Here is a 21,295-nt window from a genome sequence, read left to right on the forward strand (position 1 = left end):
ACAGTCAGTGGGACCGGTGGTAGAAGATGTATATCTGCAAGGTTCAACTTCAGCAGCATTATCAAAAACGCAGAGCGGAGTGAGCAGTTCGATTCACGGCATCATTACACCCAGTTCGAGTCATTATGACATATACCGCTGTCGTAGAACGTTGATGAAGCCAGGGTACACCAGCAGCAGTTGTCGACACCGCCTCTTCGTCTCTCAACCTGTAATCTCCACGCTGGAGCTCTTCGTTCCCAATAATCTTGGCTTGCTTCTCCTGACTGTTTGCACGAACCACCTGCTATATCCTCAAAACACAGGTCAGTTTTTCAAGTCTATGTATATACCACACTGACAAAAAATAGCTAATTCTATATCAGTTTCATGTGTTACCCGCGGGTAAACTCTGCACGGGCGCGGGTATGTGTCCGAGATAGTGATACCCGCAGCCAAATCCATACCCTCAAAGCAGGTGCGGGTGCGGGTGTATGGCCTGTGGTACCAGGTTGCCTGTGCGGATCCCTAACCTGACCCTGGTTGGTCCATGCTTCGTACAGAATTCCCTCACGACGAACAACCAATCGAACACTATGTAGTAATCCTCACTTCCTTACTATGATTCACAAGATCTAGACCTCATCTACATAGAAAGCTCTGTGATCTTCCTTCTTGTTCTCGAATCCCCAATTACATAAATAATGACGGTGCGTTTCATATATTATATCGTTCACGTATAAAACCACCACATTTTCAAAAGATTTCCTTTCTCCTTCCGGCCATCCTTTAGGCCTACTGCTCCGTGGAGTTCTCCCAAGTGATTTGTTGTGCAACAAGCCCATATTTAACATTTACTCAGCCCTTCCCGCCCCCTGTATCCTTTCCCTTTTTAACACTGGGGCTCTTGTCATTCTACTCCAATGGAAGATCAACATTTGATGGCTCCGGTGCGGTTTCAAGGTATGTTTTCAGTTTAGAAAATTTCCGTCATGATACACTGAGATTGTCTGCAGCGTTTTTCGTATTGGCCTTCGGGGTGACACCCACCCGGTTCGAACAGGAAATTCTTACAAATCCTGGCAACGAATCGCATTGGAAGAACATCCTCCTGGTCCGACTCATGCTCTTGGTTTTTGGCTCGGGCACGGTGATGGTTACAACCGTTGTACTCACAACAAGGCAATCAGGCTCTCCCGTCGCTGACTGGATGCAGCCAGCACCTTTTAGAGCGCTTGTTGCCGCCTTCACCTTCGCGCTCTGTGGTCTTGTGACTGCAATGCCTACATTCACAATCCTGAGGAACGTCAAGGCTGCTACGATACGGGTACGTATCACAATCATCCACGCTTCAAAATTGTGATAGAACCCTCCGTTTCAGGAACTCTCCTATAGACGCGGGTTGTTCATGCTCTGTCTCGTTGTGATCTCCTTACCAACATTTTTTATGCCAGCAGCGATGATAGCTTTGGGCAGTGCGGTTTTGGCAGGGCACAGGGACCCAACTACACGATAATGATAATTGCGCACAAACATAATCGTCGAATTAATTCTACTCATTACGATACCTAGGGTTCGCATACTGTGCTTGTGAGTTTCCTCATGTACAACCTTCAGCCTAGCCAATGCTACTTTCTGGTAAAGCAATGTGTCACTTTTATGATTCTTCCATCCAGTACCGTATATGTAAGTGTTAAAATGTTCCTCAGATATCCGACAGTCCAATCAGAATCTCCATCCTCCCGTGAGTCCCATCACATTACCTGGATCCACGGCGCTCCTGATAGAATGCAGACGCGATACAGCATCCCCATACATATCCGCCAAATCCGTGCCCGGAGGCGCACAATTCGGGTATATCAGCGCATTTCCAACGTTCTGACCAGCATCCACAGCAAACTGCTTCATGTAGGCAGCGCTCTCTGCACCAACTTGGGCCATCACCTCATCATCATTCGGATCCGTCCACCCATAATACACCTCGATAAATGAGTATCCCTGTCCTGAATCCCGCGAAGAAGGGAAAGCGGATGGCGTATCGGAGTGGCTGTAGAGTGAGGGCAGGAAAGGGACAAGGTCGTATGAGATCAAAAATCCGCTTGATCGCGACAATTCCTCGCCATAGAACTGGACGCTCCGGTAAGCAGTGGCCGGATCAGGTGAAAAGTGCGCCTCACCAGCGTCTGGTTCTTGACCATCTGTAGCATTGGCAGCGTGAATTGCTCAACAGGCACCCAATGGAACATTGCTCTGTCTTCAAATCAGCTAGCCAAACCAACTGCTGAACATCCTATGACGTACCTTAGTCCCGATGAGGCATTCGCAGGTAAAGTCTGGATAAAGTTCGAATAAGCCCTCGTTGAGATGTCCTCATCAAAGTGTGGGATCGCCAGTAGTTCGTTGAACATGCCATCAGGGTAAGTCGGCGCATCATAAAACAGGAAGCTCGATATCGCTGCCTGTCGGGAAATCAGTTACTCGGATATGGTTTTCATGTGAATCAATCATGACGCACCACACCGGACGCGTAGTTGGTTGTGCTGTACACACAAGCTTTGGGATCGGTGACCGTCGACACAAAATTAGCTATAGCAGTGTTGACTGCATCCCATTGAGACGCCGTGTATGAGATACGCCCGCCCTGTAATCAATTGTCAGTAGGATCGCACCAGCGTAGCTTCGAGCGCTTACCCAGACTTGAGACTGGGCGTACGTCTTCATAGTCACTGTGGTAACAATTCCCTACAGCAGATCAACACGTGCGTCTGCGAAGCAGCGCTATCACTTACAAAATTGTTGAATCCTCCCTAAACAAAATTTCACCGAAAATTAGACGCTGACTATCTGCATGCCAGTAGACTTACCCGAAGGCCATAGAACAGATCTGGATTTGAAGAACTGGTGATACTCGCAACTGTGCCATTAGGCATCACCAGCTCAAACGACACGATATTGTCGACCGACAGACCATACTGATTGCTAATATATGTATATCCTGGTCAGATGACAAAACGTTCAATCACTGATGTTTTCAACGAGCGGGTGAACCTACCTCCTCCAAGGACGATGCCTCCGACCCCAACGCCAGTAGTCTTCGCTCCTACAACGGTCACTCCGTATTGATCGAGTTCGGAATAGACATTATCCCAGATCAACCCCGTCCCAATAGTCGCCGTCTGGGCATTCGCATCATACAAAACTTGTGAAAACGAAAACAAAGCAATCTGGACGCCAGGGGTCGATGAAAACCCTGAATTCGCTGAATGACCGCCGCTTTTGACCTTCAACACAACCGCATGTAGCGATGAAAACGCAAGTTAAAGGTGTGATTGACTAACTGCAAATGGGGTCTGGTCCTTGGCCAATATTTGGAGCTAGTCTCAGAGTTAGCAAGCGGAATCAGATTGTGTATCCTAGTAAACTTACAGCGATTCCGACGTCCTGAGCGTTGGCGGGCTCAAAGGAGCATGCAGAAGTTTGAGAACTCGAAGAAGCCCAATGATCGTTATCCTTTGTGTATTGGGAAGACCCTATGGAGGCTTGGTCCCCGTTGCGACAATGAGTCTTGAATGCACTCACCACTGTAATACACGTTGGACGCAGAGGAAACAGCGGCAGCGATCTCCTGGCAGGTGAGAGTGTAGTCAGCTCTCCGCAACTCTGTGGACACGGAGAGGCTGATGAGGACTGCGAGGACTGCGAAAGACAGGTCAGGAAGGAGTGTCATTAGCATCGAAGTGGCTTTCAGTACGACTCTTTAAATCTAAACTTTGAAAGGCACGAGAAGGCCACTAAAATATAAGAGGTTGATATGATGCCGTATGTCGTACCGCAGCCGACTCCGAGTCGAGGAGCATCCGAGTCAGTAAGGCTTTGAATTCTCTTCTCCGACATCAATTTTCTGTGCTTTGGAATCAGCTGTCACTGATCCACCGCCTCCAAGTCAGCTCGGGGAGACACTCGGCGATCGAAGTCATGCATCACTAGGCACTGTTCATTTAAACCGCCAAGCGATTGGCTCGTGGTTCAATCGTCAAGAGGCAGTACAGTACTTACTGCGGAAGTTCACCTTTTTACTAGTTGAAGCTTCATAACGAAGCTGCTACTAGTAGTCACGGTTGCCTAGTAGTAGGATTCATGTTACTTGACCGCGACTCGTGGGGGCAAATAGTCCGGATCCATAGATCAACCGCACGCGTGTAAAATCAAACAGTGGTCTGAGCAACTTGAAGGAGCCACTGTTCAAGCCACACATTGCCGAGGCCCCCAGTAACTGAAGCGGATAGGTTAAATTGTGAAACACGTCCAAGGCATGATGCATGATGTGACTCGTGGTAACGGTAGAACCTTGTCAATTGAATTTGGTTTACCTAGTTAATATCCGAGAGAGTCGCAGAACGTTGTTGGGTTCTGATTGGCATCGATGTGTTTGACGACTCCGACATTCATGCAAATGTAGGCGAGTGCGCAATACGGGATGAATGTACACTCGATGGCAACGGCGTCGACGCTGCCAGCTAGTACTTGGTTCCGATAAGTGTTTTCATGTAAATGTCATTCAAAAAATACATCCAATTCCGAGCTCGAGGAATAGTCATCATAGGTACCAGTAATGCTGTACAATATATATATATCCAATGAGAGCGCAAGTAGTACATGTATATACATTGAGCATAATGTCTATATTGGTTTCGAACAGAAGACACTGCTCTCACATAACGTCAATCAAAATGGTAGGCTGCCTTGTTAGGGGCGATGACACCATGCTCTTCCGAGGCTTGCGCGTCCTGGGTTGCGCAGGAGACGATCTGATGATTCGGGGTTGTCCATCCTTCCTAGGTCTCAACGTTTTGTAGACCTGCCATTCCTTCCCCTCGACAGTGATGCTGCCAAGGTGCTTGGCGCTCTCTTTGTCCGCATCCTCGGTTCGCTTCTGCGAGGCCTTCGGGGCAAGCAGTGTCGGTCGAACTTGAGGCTTAAATGTGGCGTCGATCATGATAGTCCCATGTTCTCCGAGCATGGGGAGACCTTGCGAATTCAATCTCTCACCCGCGGGCCCAACTCTAAACTCTGGTACATCCTCGATAAAGATAGACGGCTCGCGTGAGGCAAAGTGAACTTGTCTTGCAGTGCCCACACCACCAGACATGTCCGCTGCCGGCAAAGTCAAGTTCATCTCTCTCGCCACCCGTTCTCTCTCCTCGTCGCCGAGCAATTTTCCCACCTGAGTCAAAAAGGTCTCGTGGTTCCTCCGGAACTCGTGCTCGAGAATTTGCTCTTGCGTCAGGTTCGTGACACAGCCGACGGGCCTCGGCAATACATATCTCATACGAATACCAGAGGCAGTCTGCTCGACAGTGCGAGTGCCCAGTGAATTATTGTGCCAGAAGTCAATCCCATGGAAGCCGATGCGTTCGGGGCTGCGCTGAAGCGGTTGAGGCCTCTTTATGGGTGTGCGAAGGACAGAACCAGCATCGAACGTATGCTGGGTCATAGGAGTCTCAGGGAATCGGGTCATTGTGGTCGGCGGTGGCGTGGCGTCCCTACCCTCGTCTACATCCATACCATTTTCTTCTTCTTCATCGTCGTCGTTTACGTCTTGTTCTGGATAGATCCAGCGTGTATGAGCGCCAAGACCAGTAGCAGTTTGAGTGATAATGACAGACGTGCCGTCTACATCGCGGCATCTGAGATAACAGCCGTTGGCGTTGCTAACCCGGTTCTTGGGTGCGACATTGGGAATGCGAGATGCCATTGTGGAGGACGCGACGAACGTGTGATAGGGGTAGTAATGGGTGGTGAAAACGAGCAGGCTGTCAGTCGAAGTAGAGTGGCTAGGGTGTTGGTGAATTTGTAAAGCTCGTTCAGCCACTCAAATAGGTTTCCTCGCAAGTGCTATGGCCGGAATGTGGATGAAAGAGCTCTTTTGTGCTTTGTTCACAGCTCGCCGCTTTGTCCAGCCCTTTTATCTTCACTGCGTTTGTGCTGCCATTTTGGGGTAGTTGTCCGGACCAGGGGCGGTCACATCGCTGGCGGTGCTTTGACTGCGTTACTTGGGCGCAATAGTACTCGTGGCGGACCTGGTCACAGCGCTGATGCGCCGATGGCGCGTTTGACTCGTGGTTCTGGCCGAATGGCGTGGGAACTCGGAACTGATAATCAAGGTGGCGTTGCAGAATTCCCAGGTGCCAGTGACCTCTCCTCAAGTTAACGGTTCAGTCCATTGATCAAATAGAAGGAAGTGTCTTCGTCAATATTATGATTGTGGACTAATTTTCTGCGATCTCATACACTCAGCTGGAGTCCACAAGCAGATTCTGCAATCAAGCGGTTTCAAACCCATCATGTATAAGCGCCTTTGAACCATTGACTCGGCCCAAGCGTGGTGAAGCGTAAGTTGTAGTGGACCCGCAACTTTCCTACGTTGGTACGTTACTGTCTGCAAGCCTGACCGCTTATGCTTGATGCTGTGGACCAGCTGTGGCATATCACTGTTCCCAAGGAAAGGAAAATGACAACGTGCTTTCAAGGGATGTGATTATTAGCCACAGCTCTTTGAAGCAACATGTCATTTTCTTCACCTGCTACCATTTTTGATCCATTTATCGGTGTGTCAACCCCTTCATAATCGGTCGTCCACATCATTGAACTGAACTGGGAATGTACAATCTATCCTCTCCGCCACCTCTTCGCGGAGTCCGAAATTCTCCAGAAGATCGCATGATGAACACAACTAGCATGACTTGTGGACGTTTCCACATCCGGAACGTCCACAGTTGAAGGCGTTTAAAGTCACGATGAGCGCGAGGTTTAAAGACCCTAACACAACGCTTTAAGACTCTCAGTCCACGCCCAACCACCTTCCTCAAGAAATATGTTCTTCAAGCCCTTCTTACCGCAAATTCCTGCTGGATTCAGGATGTTGAGCCCTATGAAAAAGTCTTACTTTTCTCCCTTAATTATTTCGCGTAATCCTACTGACTCTCCTTCAAGCAGCCCCGCTCGGGAGCCAAAGGCACCCGCACTCATTGACAACAACGCACCTCCCACACAGGGCCTTCCGTACGTCTTCGAGGTTAACTCGTCCAACACTACCCATGTTGGCCGTACACCCAAGACTGCTTGTATGCCAAAAGTCTTCAAGAAGAGCGCCCCTATCAAGCCTTCCCCCAGTCAAACGGCCCACACTCGCCGCAAACACGGTCACAAGCGCTTCACCTACCATCTCAGCCTCACTCGACCTGGCCTACGTCGCAGAGGCCCCAGGTTTAACCGCCCAGCCAAGCTTCAGCGTGAAAAAGCAGTGGTGGCTCTCGACAAACTCGAAGACATCGCCTTCCAGACCATGCAAGCCGGCTCTATGACCGATGAAGATCGTATCTTCCTCAAGCAACTCGAAGAGCTCCGCCTCGACCAGCTGCGCAAGCACTCGCTTGGAGATGCTAGGGAGACAGTCGCCCGTGCTGATGCGTTGGGTCCCCAACGTGAGTTGGAGCACGCAGAGCGCGACCGCCAAGCTGCCCTGAGATTAGAGGAAAATGCACGCAGAAAGAAGGAAGAGGAAGAATCGCGCCGTTTGGAGGAGCTGCGCCATTTGGAGGAGGAGAAGCGTAGACAAGAGGAGATCAAACGTAAACAGGAAGACTATAAACGCCGCGCAGAGGAATGGGTACGCCGTCGTGAGCAGCGGAAGCGCGAACGCGAGGCCAAACGGGAGGAAGAGGAACGTGCACGCCTTCATTTGCAGCGCGAGCGCGAGCTCCGGGCCAAAAAGGCGGCTTTCCGTAAAGCCCAACAGGAAGCTGAACGCCGGGCCCGCGAGCAAGCAGAGCAGCGCCTTCGCGAAGAAGCTCGACGACAAGAGAGGCAACGCCAGGAGGACCTTCGTCGTAACGCACCTCAAGCGGATATCGTAGCTTTTTTGCAGCTCTACGATGCCAAGTGGAACGAGCTCAAACACAACAAGAACTTGACTTCAGTCATGCTCTGCGAGATGCCCTGGCCCATGTTTGCGCAAGGTTGTACATCCCCCGATGATATTTCTCGTCGCAGCCTAGAGGCATTCATCTTCCACCCCATCCGCCCGGGGATAAAGATCAAGTCACGTAAGGACATATTTAGGGCAGAGATACTTAGATTCCACCCCGACAAGTTCAACTCGCACTTCGTGCTCAAGTTGCGGGAGTGCGATAGGGACAAGGCGCTCGAAATCGCAGGAGCGGTGGCTAGAACACTGACGGATATGATGGCTGAGGAGATTGAGAGTGAGAAGAGTTGATAGGCTGGAATACTGTATTCGTTTGCAATCAATTACTCAAAGTTTAGCTCAAGTATACGTCCCTTATGTGATCTGATCGTATGACTATGAATGTACCAAAAACGTGTTCAATTTTGCAAGCAAGTTCTGCTCGAGTCACAGGAATATCAATAGGAGGAACGATCCACTTGTCGCTCTACCTGAAGGATAAAAACATTCGGCTCACCATTTTGCTAGTTGATTGCGGTGTTAACGGTATGAGGAGTGGAACCTTTACGGTCAATGACCTCCATACATACAGTGGCTACTAGTCAGACCATGTAGAAGGAAGACGTTCGTTTCTCCTTGCTTCTTGAAGCGTTCAAACAGCCAGTGGCCTCTGTCGGACCATAATACTCGAGCGATCAACGTTGCAACCGCCAATCGTTTACCTAATAGGGGACTCCAAGAACCACTTTGACTAGCTCACTGACAAATTCAGACAGGGCACCCATGCCCGAAAACCCGGAAGCCTTAAGATCCCTCCAAATCCAAATCTTCTGGTCTGTTTAGCAATCTCCCCTCCATTCCACCTTCAACCATCACTACTTGACCAGTGACATGACCGGAGAGAGTAGATGATGCAAGGACCGCGATCTGCGTCGCGACGTCCATCGGCATGGCCACCTTCTTAAGCGGACTCCTGCAATAGCATGAAATTTAAACATGGATCACTGAATCATGATGGTATCACTGACGTAGCCAATGCACGATACACTGTTTGAGGGTCCTTCAAGGCTTCTTCAGCCATTGGTGTCTTGACCCAGCCAGGCGCGATACAATTGACTCTGCCTTTGGGGGCTATCTTCACGATTTCATTCTTGAGCGTAAGGTTCAAACCGTACATCATTGCTAGAACATGATGAGCATATGTCAAACTGCGGATAGAATCATCACTGACCGCTCTTCGTCGCAGCGTAGTCACCGTGATTGGCTTCGCCATACTTCCCGGCAGTACTTCCGATAAGCACAATCGCTGCCTTTTCCTTGATACCAGAGGGCGCATTTTCAAGGTGCTTCAAATACTCTCTACAAACCAGGAATGATGACGTCAAGTTCGTAGTGATGGTGGTGTTCCATTGGTCCAGTGTCATCCTTGCGATTGGAACATCCGAAGTGAGGTATACAGCGTGGTTGACGATCGCCACTTGTATTGGGCCATGAGGCATAGTAGATAGTGATTCGAACATAGCGACCACGGCCTCCTCTTGAGAGAGATTCGCCTGGACATGTTGAAGGTTGGCGTTAGAAGCCAGAAGTTCCTGGATCGGTCCAAATTGCGAGTTATAATGTGCGGTCACATTCGCACCCAGTGCTGGATGATATGTCTGATTCAACTCAATATTCATCATTCGAAAGCGAACTACTTACCGCAAAATAGTTTCACGGTCTCTAGTCCGATGCCGCCGCTTGCCCCTACTCAGGGACCGTCAGGTCAGGACTCAGCAATGCCATAGGATACTGTGGAATACGACCTGTAATAAGGACATGCACTCCTTTCAATCCAAGATCCATAACGCCCTGTAACGGTCAGTTTAGTTACACTGAACTCGCAAACGATAAGGGCTGTCGGCCGATCAGTGATTCAAGTGTCGAGGTGTGAAAAAATTAGGTCTCAAATTGTCAATACCACATGGCCAGCCTGAGTGCATAAGAATAGTACTCATGTCACTAGTACTTGCCAGTTGGACAGGTGACCCCCCCATTATGAATAGCTTCAAGCGTCATGATATCCGGGCGCTTCAAGGTTTCTCTCCCATGCATGGACGTGCTATGCGACAACTTGAAGCGTCATATGTCACACATTGACATGTCACGACAAAATTAAATGGGTGTCACGTCTACCGATGTGGACAACTGCCAACTGGAATATTAATCCTTGTCCGACATCCCTCGGTTTCACTGCTTGTCACACTAATGAAGAGTGTGACGCACCAAGTGCCATATTATCTAGCTAACCGACGATTCGAGGTTGCTTGAGGGAGTGTGCGACGGGCGCGAACGACGATTGCTGACGATATACTCTTAGCTCTATTCCTTTTGAAGATAGGCCCATAAAAGCCCTCCTCTGGCGAGTCTTTGAGATCAGGTCATCAGAGACTAGTTTCAATTTCAGGCAGACCAATGCCGACCGCTGCGACGATGATGGCAACTGTCTCGACGTCGGGCATGCTGCCTCACAAACCGTCCAGCAAAGGTTCGCCGTCGACAGAGGCAACACTACAATCACTATACAACCGTGCAGCGAGAGCGTTCCTTCACCGGGACGTCGCAATCACGTTCGGATTGTTAAGCGCTGCATTCGCACTCCTCCCACCCCCCCTCGCGCCCTCACCTGACCCCCTAGCCGTCCACAGGAGAAAGTGGGATATCCTCCGCATCACCCTCGAGACCACCATCTTCTCTTCTACCCCCGACCTCGCTGATTTACCACAACCACTCCGAGAATCTCTACTCTTGTCTCCCCAATCATTTGTTTCTACTTTGTATGCTCGATCTCTCACTTTATTTACTCCTTCATCTCTACATCGAAAACCTAGCACCGCATTCCTTCCACACCAAGTCCTCATCACACTCGTCGCATCCAGCCTCAAGATAGATTGTCCAAACATTGGTCGCGAGATGACAGAGGACTGGTTGTCAAGACGCGGTCAATACGACTTCGTACCTTCCACAGGTGAATCATATCACAAAGTCCTAGAACTCTACTGTTTGCACGTCTTGCCTCGTTTGGGCGAGTGGGAAAACGTCAGACAATTTCTGTCATACGAGAATGAACTCTCATCTGACGAAAGACGCGTGAGTTGATTTTCATTGTTCTTATGTCGTAGTGAACATTTTTCCAGGCACTGAATGTGGCGCTCGACGCTCAACATGCTCAAGCGCGCGAGAGTACAAGGCGGGAGACGCCAAAACTCGAGACTCCTCCTTCCCCCACACCAATACCACCATCCCGCTCTCTATCACCCGCCTCTTCCTCTTCCTCTCTATCCACCACATCCACCCGCACTGCCGTCCCAGCATCCCCCCGTCCAAAACTTACCCGCCAACAATCTGCCTCTTCCACATCAGCAGTTTCGGATGCTACAGTGACCAGATCCCCTCGCCACCGCCACGATCAAAGCATGCCACAAGGAAGTCCGAGTGCCAGTGGCGTTCGCACCTCCCGCATTCTATCAGTCGATGACAGTCTCACGACTGCGCAGCCCCCATCTTCCCTAGCACTCATCCGATCTTATTTCAGCCACTATTTCACCGCTAACAGAATAGCCACTCTATCAGTTTTGTTCTTCCTAATTCCTCTACTATCTATGATCATACGGAGGCGGCGGCGCTTTGAGACACCTGCAGACTTGGTACGGAGGAGGTTACTAGAAGCGCGTGGTGATTCTATTGTGAGAAGGTTGTGGAATGAGTTGTCGAGGGCGATTTTAGATACTGTTAGGATGGGTGGTGGGGGACTTGTATAACTTACGATATTTCTCTCCCTAGCCAGACCAAGTAGAAGGATATCAGTGTTAGGCCATGCACTTAAGATAAAATGTCCCGCCAGCGTTGATTACTCCTCCTAGAGTGGAGCAAACAGTGGTCTTCCAAGTGCCGGTGGGCTCGAACGTCACTAAATCCAACACAAGCGTGCAACCAAAATTCTGAATGTGCACGTTTTAAATTGGAGCCGCAGACATGAAGCTGAGCGGCCCTTTGACCAACAGTCATGCATCATGTTCATCAACAGTCAAAAACAATGAGGCCTTGGCGGCAGAGTTCGAACAACCTAACCCGCCTTCATGACATGTCGGATATATTAATTGTGCCTACAGACCAGCCTTGCATGCGTGCGGTTTGTTTCGTCTATGTACAGGTGGATAGCTAATTTTATCCTTCAAATCCTTCAGAACGATTAACAGATCCACGACAAAGCGCCAAATCGAAAGTACAACGAAATACTCCAAACAATCCACATGCTCCCTGCACAGTTGATCGTTTGGATCCTTTCCCATGCTACATACTACCACTAGTTGGCACGTGTCTGAGCTCCTGGAAAGCAATTGTAGTTAAGCCAGTTCCCCCGTCAGATCTGGCTATGATCTTGGCGTGATATTCTCGAGTGCTAAGGATGAGACGTGGTCCCAGCACAAACATCTGCAACATTTGGGCAAATTGGACGATGCCGGAATAGACAGCACTTCCTACGGAAGTTGTGTTCTGTAGAAATGATGAGGATAAAATGTGGATGTCAGTCACAGGTCTGCGTACCAAGAGCTTTGGGGATAGTAAACCGAGGTTGAAGAAAGACACAGCAGCAAAGCTAGCACATGCGGAACTTCAGTGGAGCCAGGTAACAACATCAAAATCGCCTTACTCACGCTACGAAGTACCATACATGACTCCTGATTAACACGATGTAACAGTCCCCGAAGGTTGGTCCTGCCGGTAATTGTCGTAGTTCATAGAAGTGTTTTGCGACAATCCAAACTGCAAGAAACAAGGCGATGATCTCCCATACAACAGTGGGAATCCAAATCTCGTGATTTAGATTCATCCCGTTCGTGTCAATGACGATAGAACACTGATGGTCGCCAGAGAGGACGAGTTCCACTGGCATTCGCTATTCGTGAGTCTCAGGGCTGTCGTCAATCATTATAACTTACCCCCTGAAGCACTGGTGTTTGCCATTAGGGCGATAACTCCAGAAGCAATCGTGGAAGCCAGCCAGACTATAACGAGAAAGATGAGCATCCTTTGGGATCCCTGATACATGGCATGTATCCGAGCCATCATGATGACTTTTATCATATTTCAGTCAAATCAGAGCCAGTAAGCTACCAGAACTGAACTCACCACCTAACATAGCATTGACAACGACAAATATCCATGCCTGCATGAACCAAAAGATAGTGCCTGAAAAAATTAGTTACTGAAGCCCATTTGCGGACCAAATGAACTAACAACTGTTGCAGTCGTTATATTGAAGATACCAGGCAGTCGAGAATATCACTCACCCCTATGTAGGGGCACAGTTAATAGTTGGATCGGCGCGGTAAAGAGTACCCACTATATCTGTGCTCGAGAATGGGAGACTCCCTGTAAGCTGCAATTCAGACGATACGAACCCAGTGTAATTGAGGATACATACACAGTATGGTTAAGCTGATTGTGAGAGGAGGGTTAGTATAGTGCAGGGCCGTCTACTTAGCCCTGAAAACATACACAGAATATAGTATCCCAACATAGCGCACCTAGCATATGTCAAAGTCAGCACGGTTTGGCGACCGCGTTTATAAGCCATAGCATAAAATGCGTACACCAATATAAAGAACAGTCATGTGGGACCAGCGTTGCCACTTCCCCAATCAACTTCAACTGTATACCCTGTTCCCGATACAAGACTTTACTCACCCAGATCAGTTCGAACTGATGAAGCATTCTTAGTGAAATGGCTGCACCGGAAATTACATTAACTTACCTCTTGTCCGCATGTCAACGCTTCAAGTTCAAGGCCATATGAAGATCAATTATCCCCTCGAAAAGTATCACCTTACTCACCCCAATCGTATATCACCACAATAGAGGATAAAACTGTAAAACCACAGTCAAAGATAGTGAGATGTGATCACTGTTTGGTTGCTCGCCACGAACCTGCGAAATAGCTGAAAATCATCATCCAATCGATGGACGGCCACCAGGAGGGATCGCTTGAGACTGAGGTCATATTGGGGTACAACGTGAATGGAGATAAATACCCTGTGCTTTATACGGATCATGCTGGATATCCATTCTGCTAATCAGAATCTTGATTGGTCACAGCGACTTCTAGAGCACCTAGATTTGACCTAGATGTAGAAACACCTGAAAACACTGGCTGCGTGACTGTCGCTCTGAACCTACTATGTTAAGGTGTTCTTGCTTCTAACTCTGGTGATCCGCCTTGATCGCTCTCATCATATGGACCCTCAATACACAACCACACTTCTCGGCCCTTGTGAGACGGCAGATAATTGATAACCGGTGACCTGTAAACTCGCAGCGATCGTTTCCGTCGTCTGAGTTCGTCGGAACACTTGGTGAGAGTAGAACTCGTGCCTTTTAGCTTTGCAGAAAGTTTAATGGGCTCAGATATATTCCTGTCGGAATGAATGATATCTGAAGAGCACACGATCCTCTTCTGACTCCGAGATGCTGTGTATGCTGATGGTATTGGATGTGCGCATGCTCAATGCCTAGCCCACGTATGATCGTTTTACAGGATGGCGAGAGCGATTTTCAATTGGGGTACGATGACGACTGGAAGTTTGGAGGCTGAGGACAACCGGGTCTCTACGACGCTCATCTGGATATGGAATGTTCTCCATAGAACAACGGCAATGCAAAATGAACACTTACGTTCCTGTCGGAGCAACAGTGTGAAAACGCACATCCGAGCAGTATACTTCCAGATCTCGACCTTATCCTTTCTCGCGCGTCGTCTTCGCTTGTTTAAATGACCCCAATCCTCCCCAATACCCGAATTACGCGCCTCCTGGAACGGCTTTGGGGGATATGTATGATGCTGTGTCGCGTCTATGTTCTATTAGGAATGCGGTGGATCCGGGTGATGTGATGGGACTCACGGGAGGATGGAAAATCTAATTGGAGATTGCAGGGACTGTTTAATACTTATACTGAATTTTTAGATCTTCTCCTCTGTGTGAGGGTTAGTGGTCATGGACTTCCATTAAATAGAGATTTTTTTGGAGGGATGACGTGTGCGACTATCATGCTGTGCGGCTACTCACCCTGCTCGTTCTGTCACCCAGAGCTTGGCCAGCACTCGACCATTCATATTCTATGTGCTCGTGGAACATGTCTTCTTATCACACATCGAAGACGCCCCACCACAATGTGATGACGCATTCCAAGCGCAACGTTTGATTGCTGCCAAAACACGACAAAACCCCAGAAATTACACGCGTTGCATCAATGCAAAAGCATCACGAAGAGGGAGCGCAAAATCATGCAGGAATGTCGCCCTGCAGCCTAAAGTCCCTACTGCTGGCGCCGACAGAGAACGGGATCTGGCCATCAGGTTTGCGCCATCCCTGACCGACGACATCCCAGATAGACAGGTCATAACGAGAGAGCGTGATCGTGACTTGCTCCGTGTCGTACGGTGAGATTTCGACGTTTGTGAAGCCCTTCAGGACTGAAGGAGGCTCGTTAGCGGACGACGGGTGGTGGATGTAGAGTTGAGGGATCTATTCAAGTGGCTTGTGCGCAAGTACAATAAAGACGATATGTGTTTCACGAACCTCGGTGCCAGATACAGGTCCAGTGTTCGTGACCTTGAAAGAGACCTGAAATGCAGGCTCGTGAAGCCTGGTAAGTAGCGGTATCAGCCTGCAGATTATTCACTGGCCCTGTATATCTTACCATAATGCAGTAGAAGACCCTTCAGCAATGGGTGACGCCTTCCCGTTCTCCCAAGCAGTGATCAAATCCTTCTGATCAGTGTCCAATGACTGAATCGGAGTCACGCAAAGCTCAGAGTACGAGAACGTGGTGTAGCTCAACCCGAAACCAAACTCAAAGCGTGGTGTGATATTTGCCTAAAATTGCCCTTATAAGACATACAAGCGAAAAGCGGCTTCAGGGTACTCACTTCGTCAAAGTGGCGATAATCGATGAACAGCCTACAAAGATGGTAAAATCAATGCAAGGCAGCCTTGGTGTAAGTGTACGTACCCCTCCGTGTAATCGATGGTTACAATCTCGCTTCCTGAACCATCAGTCACCAGTTGTGCGGGATAATCGGCGAGATCCTTGGCAATGGTGTACGGAAGTTTTCCAGAGGGGTTGTATGCCCCATAAAGGACGTCAGCAATTGCATTACCTGCCTCCTGGCCTTGAATGCCAGCCCAGACGACAGCAGTGATGTTAGGGTGCTCGATCCAGGGTTCGATAATAAGCGGGCCGACGCTGTTCACGACGACTATGGTGTTGTTGTTCTGCGCCGCGACAGCAAGGATGAGGTCATCGCCGTTGTGCCAGGCAGTGAGGTTGTTGCTAGCAGGGAATACACATCATCATTATCGCTTAAAGATGTGGGAGGAACGTACCGGTCACCCTGATTGCCATCGACAGTAATGTAACCCTCCCCAGAGTCGGAGCTGGTAAAAACGAGAGCAACGGCCTGGCCAAACGCCATATTTCCGGCCAGAGCAGTGTTCCAGTCGTCAAAGTCCCAAAACACGCTGCTGCCGTCCTGGCGAGCACGCTCCTGGATACCCTCGAGAGGCGAGATAAGGTAAGGGAAGTTACCAGTCCTGCGCGGCATCAATCAGCGTTCAGGAACAATATAAGTATTTCTGAGAGCGAACATACCCAGATCCCCATCCCATGGCTAGAATTCCATCGCTGCCACCATGACTTGAGAACTCGTTCGGGCCGTATTTGCCTGGACCCGCATCACTTCCAATCAATACCATGTTCCTCGGCTTGTTCAATGGCAGCGCGTCGTTTTTGTTTTTCAAAAGAACTGTTCCAGCCGCGCCAATCTCCCTCACGAGTTTGTAATGGTCTGCCTGCACGTTCACATGCTTGTTGTTCACTTCATCCTTCGATTTGAATGAGTTGAAGTTCGTTGCAGGGTAGTCTTCATCCTGGTGAAGGTAGTACCAAGCAGCGATGATGCGCGTCGCCATGTCGTCCAGGCGAGACATGCTGATGTAGCCGTCATTCACGTAGTCTGTGAGGTTGCCACCGAAGTAGGAGTCGCCAGAGTCAAAAGTGATATCACCGGGCATAGTCATGTCAAGCCCTGCGACAGCAGAGAGGGTGGACATCGTTGCCGACCAGTCAGATTGAACGAAGCCTTGGAAACCGTACTCCCGCTTCAAGATGTCGTTAAGCATTTTGTCGTTGTTGCACGCGTAGGTTTCATTGATGAGGTCTGCGATTCAGATGTAGACTTGAATGATATAAAACATGGTTGAGGCTTACTGTAGCTGCACATGACGGACGAAACGCCAGCCATGACGCTGCGCAAGAAAGGGTGCGCGTAAATCTCGTGTTGAGTCCGGTCATCAACATTTGAAGATTCTTGAGTGCGGAAGTGCTCCTGCTCACTAGCGGGACAGATCAGTGCGAGTCCAAACGCGCGTAACAGAAGACGAACTTGTTTATGAAATGCTTGGCGGTGGCTTGTACTCCACCTTGTTGCAGGCCTAAAATTGTCTCATATGCAGATTCGCCGGTCAGGAAAGGGTCTGCACCGAAACCCTCCCAGTTACGGCCGCCTTGACCGACGCGGCCCATGTTCATCATGGGGCCAAGGGCAATGTTGACGCCCTTGCCCTTGAATTCCTGACCCAAAGCCAGGCCCCGGGAACGCATCAGAGCACGATTCCAGCTGTGATAGATATTAGACAGTCACGTCGGTGAACTTGAAGACGACTTACGTGGACGCTACCTGAATGCCAGCTGGGAACGCAGTTGCGTAGTCGGCAGAACGGACGGCGAGAGGGGAATCCTAGTGAATCATGAGACAAACACCTCACAAATTATTCAACCTATCCACCTCAAGACATAAACCGGGGAAGTTTTTATTGGGTGGGATGTTGCCAACGCACAAGCCGTTTGCCCAACCGACTCCAGTGGTGATGTTGACTTTTTCCTCGATAGTATAATCCGATATCTAGTACGAAGTACATTCAGCATGTTCCAACACAGAAAGCGTTTGAAGACTCGGGATGAAACCGGCAATGCAATCGAAATAATCGAGCATTGAAAGGAATGCACTCACAAAGTTCCTCGCTTTTTGGTAGGCAGTAGCCCATGCAGGCGCGAAATCGGGCACGACTTGCGGATCACTACTGACAGCGGGGGGGTTCAAGGGATCAGTGGCAGGGAAAACCGGAGGGCGAGGGTTGAGAGTAGGTGTAGGATATGGAGTGAATGAATAGCTAGAGAGCGGAATGGTGATGACACCAGTTGTGGTAGACGCGCCTGAGGTGCTGGCGGAAGCAGAAAATGTTGTAGAGCTTGAGGCAGGAATTGATGAATAATTAGATGAAGTCGAGACTGGCGAATATGAGGCAGTAATGCTAACATTACCACCTGGAGCAGACGGAGGCAAGACCGGTGCACCTAGAACAAATGGAAATATACACGACAGCGACATCAGCTTGGACAGCATGGCGGCTGCACGCGTGGGTTTCCGAAGGATAATAGGATAAACAAACGGAAGAACGGCCAAAGATCACCATGGCTTCATTTTATGAACGAGCCGACACTTTTGTACTAATGGTTCGAACCGAACACGATCCGGGAAAATCTACACGCGAGGGATCGCGCTTTTAATGGTGGGCAGTGCCCACAACTACAAACTATAAGTGGGGAGCGCTGGAGCGGCAACTCAGCCAAAGAAAGTATGGCATTATGTACCGAAGTGGCCTTACAGTATTTTCCCTCTCCTCAAAGACAAGCGCTCCAATAATGCCAGTGCGAAACTCGTGTATGCACATAAGAAAGAGTGGAAGAAGGCCTCAGAAGGTAGGTAGTTGCTGCTTACAATCGGCAATGGGACTGAACGGTTGCCTTCCCGTGAGAAAGCACATTGCTACTACTAGTAGACATAGCAAGGGGCCTGAGGAGTTACGCAACATTGTGTTTTGTGCGACGAGCGCTTTCTTCCAGTGCTTCATTGTCGGGATCTGTGAGAACTTCTTGTTCAAACTGGGCGGACGTAACTACGAGGGTGAGTACGAATAAGACTGTATATGTGGCCAGTGTATGCAGAAGAAAGGTAAACTGTAAACTGACAATATACCATGGTGTTGGGCTGGGGCCATGGAATCTCACCGGTACATTGGAATATGATAGCGAGGAGCTGTAGTGGTAGAAAGAGAGGATTCAGGCTGGTGGACGCGATTGGAGGTTGGTGAGAGTGAGATAGACGCTGGTGGACAAGGCTCCGGCTTTCGAAAAACAGAGAATATGAAGAATCCAGGTGTTCACTTGTCGGTTCGTTGCTACGATATGATCAAAATCGCTCAGATCCTCGCATCACTAAGGACGTGATCACTGATTTGGCAACTGATGCAGAATCCAGAAGCCCATTCTATATTTACTCAGTGGTTTCAAGGAGGCGATATCCAGCATGATCATCATAAAAGCTCTGGGTTAGAAGACTTTTTATGTTCGCCCAGCTTGCCCATCCCGATACTTATGACCGTGGTTTCAGATGATCCCATTTGGTGGCCGTTCATCAATTGGATGCGCATTGTCAGCTATTTTATAGGTCCGTGGAGAGCAAATAGGACAACATTGGTGCCAACTCACACTATCTTTCACATTCGCAGTGGCATCCTCTGCTGCATTGGTATATGATTGGGGTAAGCAAAGTAATACTCTCCGAGGGGATCATGGTCATATAAATGGTATTCAAGCATTGTCATTCGCACAAGAGGTAGGTTGATGCCATTACCGATGCAGCCATCTCACCAAAGGAATACTTCAATAGCTCGAACTGGTTTGGGTGAGCAAAGTCATACATCAAAGCACAACAGCGCCATGAAGTTGATATGGGGCAGAGGCGCCACTGGTCCCTCATGACTGTTCTTTATATTTGTGTGCGTAATTTACTGTGGTATATACCCGATTAACAAGTGATACTGACATTACCATATGTTAGGTGCGCTACCTTGGAATACTATTTTCCATGTACGTTTCCGAGGCTAACACATTGTCACGACAAAGCACTGCTTACAAGGTCTCTCACAACCAGCGTCGACATACTGTGTACGGATAGTCTCTCATACACTATAATTGTTTTTCTAACGGGCGGATTGCAGGGAGTTTTCCACCAGTCTCGACCACAGACGCAGTGAGTACTGCCTACCATTCGCATTTGGTTATTAATTGTATTCCAACGTAGGGGTGAGTGACATTTTTGATCAAGTTGTGTTTTCAACATAACGACTACAGCTGTGAGTCCATTTTTCAGAAGTATCGAGTTCAACAATGAACATCAGTAACCGGGGTTTTCAGGCACTATCATTTACTTCATACGATCATTGATCCCCATCGTCGTCAATGCTATGCTGGGCGGTGAGCTCAACTGCATACCTTAGTGATATTGATTTGACTGATGCATCATGCAAGTTATAATGATGACTCGGATACATGCAATGTATCAGAGATCCAAAAAGATGTTCAATCTTCTTCTTGTAGTCTTGCTGGCCTGCAGTATTGCCTCCGCAGTTATGGCGTTGATGGCAAACATTGGTGTTTCAGGGGGTAAGCTTTGATTGTGGATGACAGTACATGAGTCTCATGCACAAATACCAGAGAAGCTCGTCATTTCTAGTAACCACCTGTGTGCCGACGTCATTGACACAGAAGGCATACGTCTAACTGACGAGACTTTGATACCCACCGTTGTATGGGAGATCATCGTTTTGTTTCTTGCAGCCTATATTGTTATAAAACACTTCTGCGAACTGCAACGATCACCGAGAGGATCGATCATTGAAGACTGTTTCACGGTGTTAACAAGGGGTCATGCGCTGTACTTTGCCGTGTGAGTTCAGCGAATTGGATGTTATTATCCTGTTCCACTGAAGTTCTGCATGTGCTAGCTTTGCTGCTGTGTCTTGCTTCACTCTCGTCTCACTGTCCCCAAATATCATGGTGCGCCAATCTGTGACTGACATCTGCGTATCTTCTCCTCAATGCTTATCATATCTACAGTACTCGAATTCCGTGGGAAACGCTATGTATAATGGTGTTCTCCAAAGTGCCCAGTTCATGCAGATGTTTGTGCTGGGACCACGTTTGATCCTTAGCATTCGAGAATATCACGCCAAGCTCGTGGCAAGCTCCGACGAAGGACCTGGAATAACTACAATTGATTTCCAGGTGCGCAGACATGCATCAACCAGTGGTAGCGAGTAGCACAGGAAATGATCCAAACCCGGGTACTGGGCAGGGAGCATGTATATTTTATTTGGAGTTTCGTTGTGGTATTTATTTGGTATTTGG

At 48.9% G+C, this 21,295-nt stretch overlaps 8 protein-coding genes across 8 annotated transcripts; 3 read left to right on the plus strand and 5 right to left on the minus strand.

Moving 5' to 3' along the window:
• Positions 1 to 902: 902 nt before the first annotated feature.
• DEU56DRAFT_755212 (uncharacterized protein) lies at positions 903 to 1,495 on the plus strand (the record flags this gene model as incomplete). Its single annotated transcript, XM_041349897.1, has 3 exons — positions 903 to 942; positions 996 to 1,306; positions 1,361 to 1,495. The coding sequence occupies 3 exons, from the start codon at positions 903 to 905 to the stop codon at positions 1,493 to 1,495; spliced, it is 486 nt and encodes a 161-aa protein (XP_041209518.1).
• Positions 1,496 to 1,622: 127 nt separating this feature from the next.
• Positions 1,623 to 3,712, minus strand: DEU56DRAFT_941522 (FAD dependent oxidoreductase; the record flags this gene model as incomplete). Its single annotated transcript, XM_041358927.1, has 11 exons — positions 1,623 to 2,106; positions 2,157 to 2,229; positions 2,281 to 2,438; positions 2,495 to 2,620; positions 2,671 to 2,721; positions 2,769 to 2,786; positions 2,844 to 2,974; positions 3,032 to 3,260; positions 3,318 to 3,353; positions 3,406 to 3,509; positions 3,559 to 3,712. The coding sequence occupies 11 exons, from the start codon at positions 3,710 to 3,712 to the stop codon at positions 1,705 to 1,707; spliced, it is 1,482 nt and encodes a 493-aa protein (XP_041209519.1). The 3' UTR covers positions 1,623 to 1,704.
• A 1,524-nt stretch (positions 3,713 to 5,236) lies between these two features.
• Positions 5,237 to 5,734, minus strand: DEU56DRAFT_734981 (uncharacterized protein; the record flags this gene model as incomplete). The annotated part of the gene is made up of 1 exon (XM_041348416.1): positions 5,237 to 5,734. A coding segment is annotated over one exon (498 nt), but the record flags the coding sequence as incomplete, so codon positions are not given.
• A 907-nt stretch (positions 5,735 to 6,641) lies between these two features.
• DEU56DRAFT_285999 (uncharacterized protein) lies at positions 6,642 to 8,421 on the plus strand. Its single transcript, XM_041345480.1, has 2 exons — positions 6,642 to 6,918; positions 6,973 to 8,421. The coding sequence occupies exons 1-2, from the start codon at positions 6,854 to 6,856 to the stop codon at positions 8,255 to 8,257; spliced, it is 1,350 nt and encodes a 449-aa protein (XP_041209521.1). The 5' UTR covers positions 6,642 to 6,853; the 3' UTR covers positions 8,258 to 8,421.
• DEU56DRAFT_856019 (NAD-P-binding protein) lies at positions 8,346 to 10,143 on the minus strand. The gene is made up of 5 exons (XM_041355258.1): positions 9,751 to 10,143; positions 9,647 to 9,691; positions 9,177 to 9,590; positions 8,974 to 9,127; positions 8,346 to 8,918 (listed from the first exon to the last, which is right to left on the minus strand). Exons 1-5 carry the CDS (start codon positions 9,788 to 9,790, stop codon positions 8,750 to 8,752), a joined length of 822 nt encoding a protein of 273 aa, XP_041209522.1. The 5' UTR covers positions 9,791 to 10,143; the 3' UTR covers positions 8,346 to 8,749.
• A 301-nt stretch (positions 10,144 to 10,444) lies between these two features.
• DEU56DRAFT_870922 (uncharacterized protein) lies at positions 10,445 to 11,745 on the plus strand (the record flags this gene model as incomplete). Its single annotated transcript, XM_041355667.1, has 2 exons — positions 10,445 to 11,074; positions 11,122 to 11,745. The coding sequence occupies 2 exons, from the start codon at positions 10,445 to 10,447 to the stop codon at positions 11,743 to 11,745; spliced, it is 1,254 nt and encodes a 417-aa protein (XP_041209523.1).
• A 532-nt stretch (positions 11,746 to 12,277) lies between these two features.
• On the minus strand, positions 12,278 to 13,988 carry DEU56DRAFT_911668 (uncharacterized protein; the record flags this gene model as incomplete). Its single annotated transcript, XM_041357312.1, has 12 exons — positions 12,278 to 12,481; positions 12,533 to 12,584; positions 12,643 to 12,874; positions 12,928 to 13,062; positions 13,118 to 13,177; positions 13,332 to 13,360; positions 13,413 to 13,426; positions 13,487 to 13,515; positions 13,582 to 13,690; positions 13,743 to 13,762; positions 13,823 to 13,855; positions 13,916 to 13,988. The coding sequence occupies 12 exons, from the start codon at positions 13,986 to 13,988 to the stop codon at positions 12,278 to 12,280; spliced, it is 990 nt and encodes a 329-aa protein (XP_041209524.1).
• Positions 13,989 to 15,220: 1,232 nt separating this feature from the next.
• DEU56DRAFT_797634 (glycoside hydrolase family 3 protein) lies at positions 15,221 to 18,449 on the minus strand (the record flags this gene model as incomplete). The annotated part of the gene is made up of 12 exons (XM_041352953.1): positions 15,221 to 15,510; positions 15,565 to 15,631; positions 15,686 to 15,861; positions 15,915 to 15,945; positions 15,998 to 16,318; positions 16,372 to 16,578; positions 16,637 to 17,204; positions 17,255 to 17,379; positions 17,430 to 17,663; positions 17,713 to 17,783; positions 17,832 to 17,948; positions 18,057 to 18,449. The coding sequence occupies 12 exons, from the start codon at positions 18,447 to 18,449 to the stop codon at positions 15,268 to 15,270; spliced, it is 2,553 nt and encodes an 850-aa protein (XP_041209525.1). The 3' UTR covers positions 15,221 to 15,267.
• Between the last annotated feature and the right edge of the window lie 2,846 nt (positions 18,450 to 21,295).

Source organism: Suillus clintonianus (genome assembly GCF_016758775.1).
Source record: "Suillus clintonianus strain FC179 chromosome Unknown DEU56scaffold_27, whole genome shotgun sequence".
NCBI lineage: Eukaryota > Fungi > Basidiomycota > Agaricomycetes > Boletales > Suillaceae > Suillus > Suillus clintonianus.

Excerpts from the sequence above, each read along its gene's own strand:
- DEU56DRAFT_285999 (XM_041345480.1), top strand. The coding sequence starts at position 6,854 with ATGTTCTTCAAGCCCTTCTTACCGCAAATTCCTGCTGGATTCAGGATG. Across the intron at positions 6,919-6,972 it reads ATGTTGAGCCCTATGAAAAA|CAGCCCCGCTCGGGAGCCAA; the intron begins GTCTTACTTTTC and ends CTCTCCTTCAAG.
- DEU56DRAFT_856019 (XM_041355258.1), bottom strand. The coding sequence starts at position 9,790 with ATGGATCTTGGATTGAAAGGAGTGCATGTCCTTATTACAG. Across the intron at positions 9,591-9,646 it reads GACCGTGAAACTATTTTGCG|CACTGGGTGCGAATGTGACC; the intron begins GTAAGTAGTTCG and ends CATATCATCCAG. Across the intron at positions 8,919-8,973 it reads GTGTATCGTGCATTGGCTAC|GAGTCCGCTTAAGAAGGTGG; the intron begins GTCAGTGATACC and ends ATGCTATTGCAG.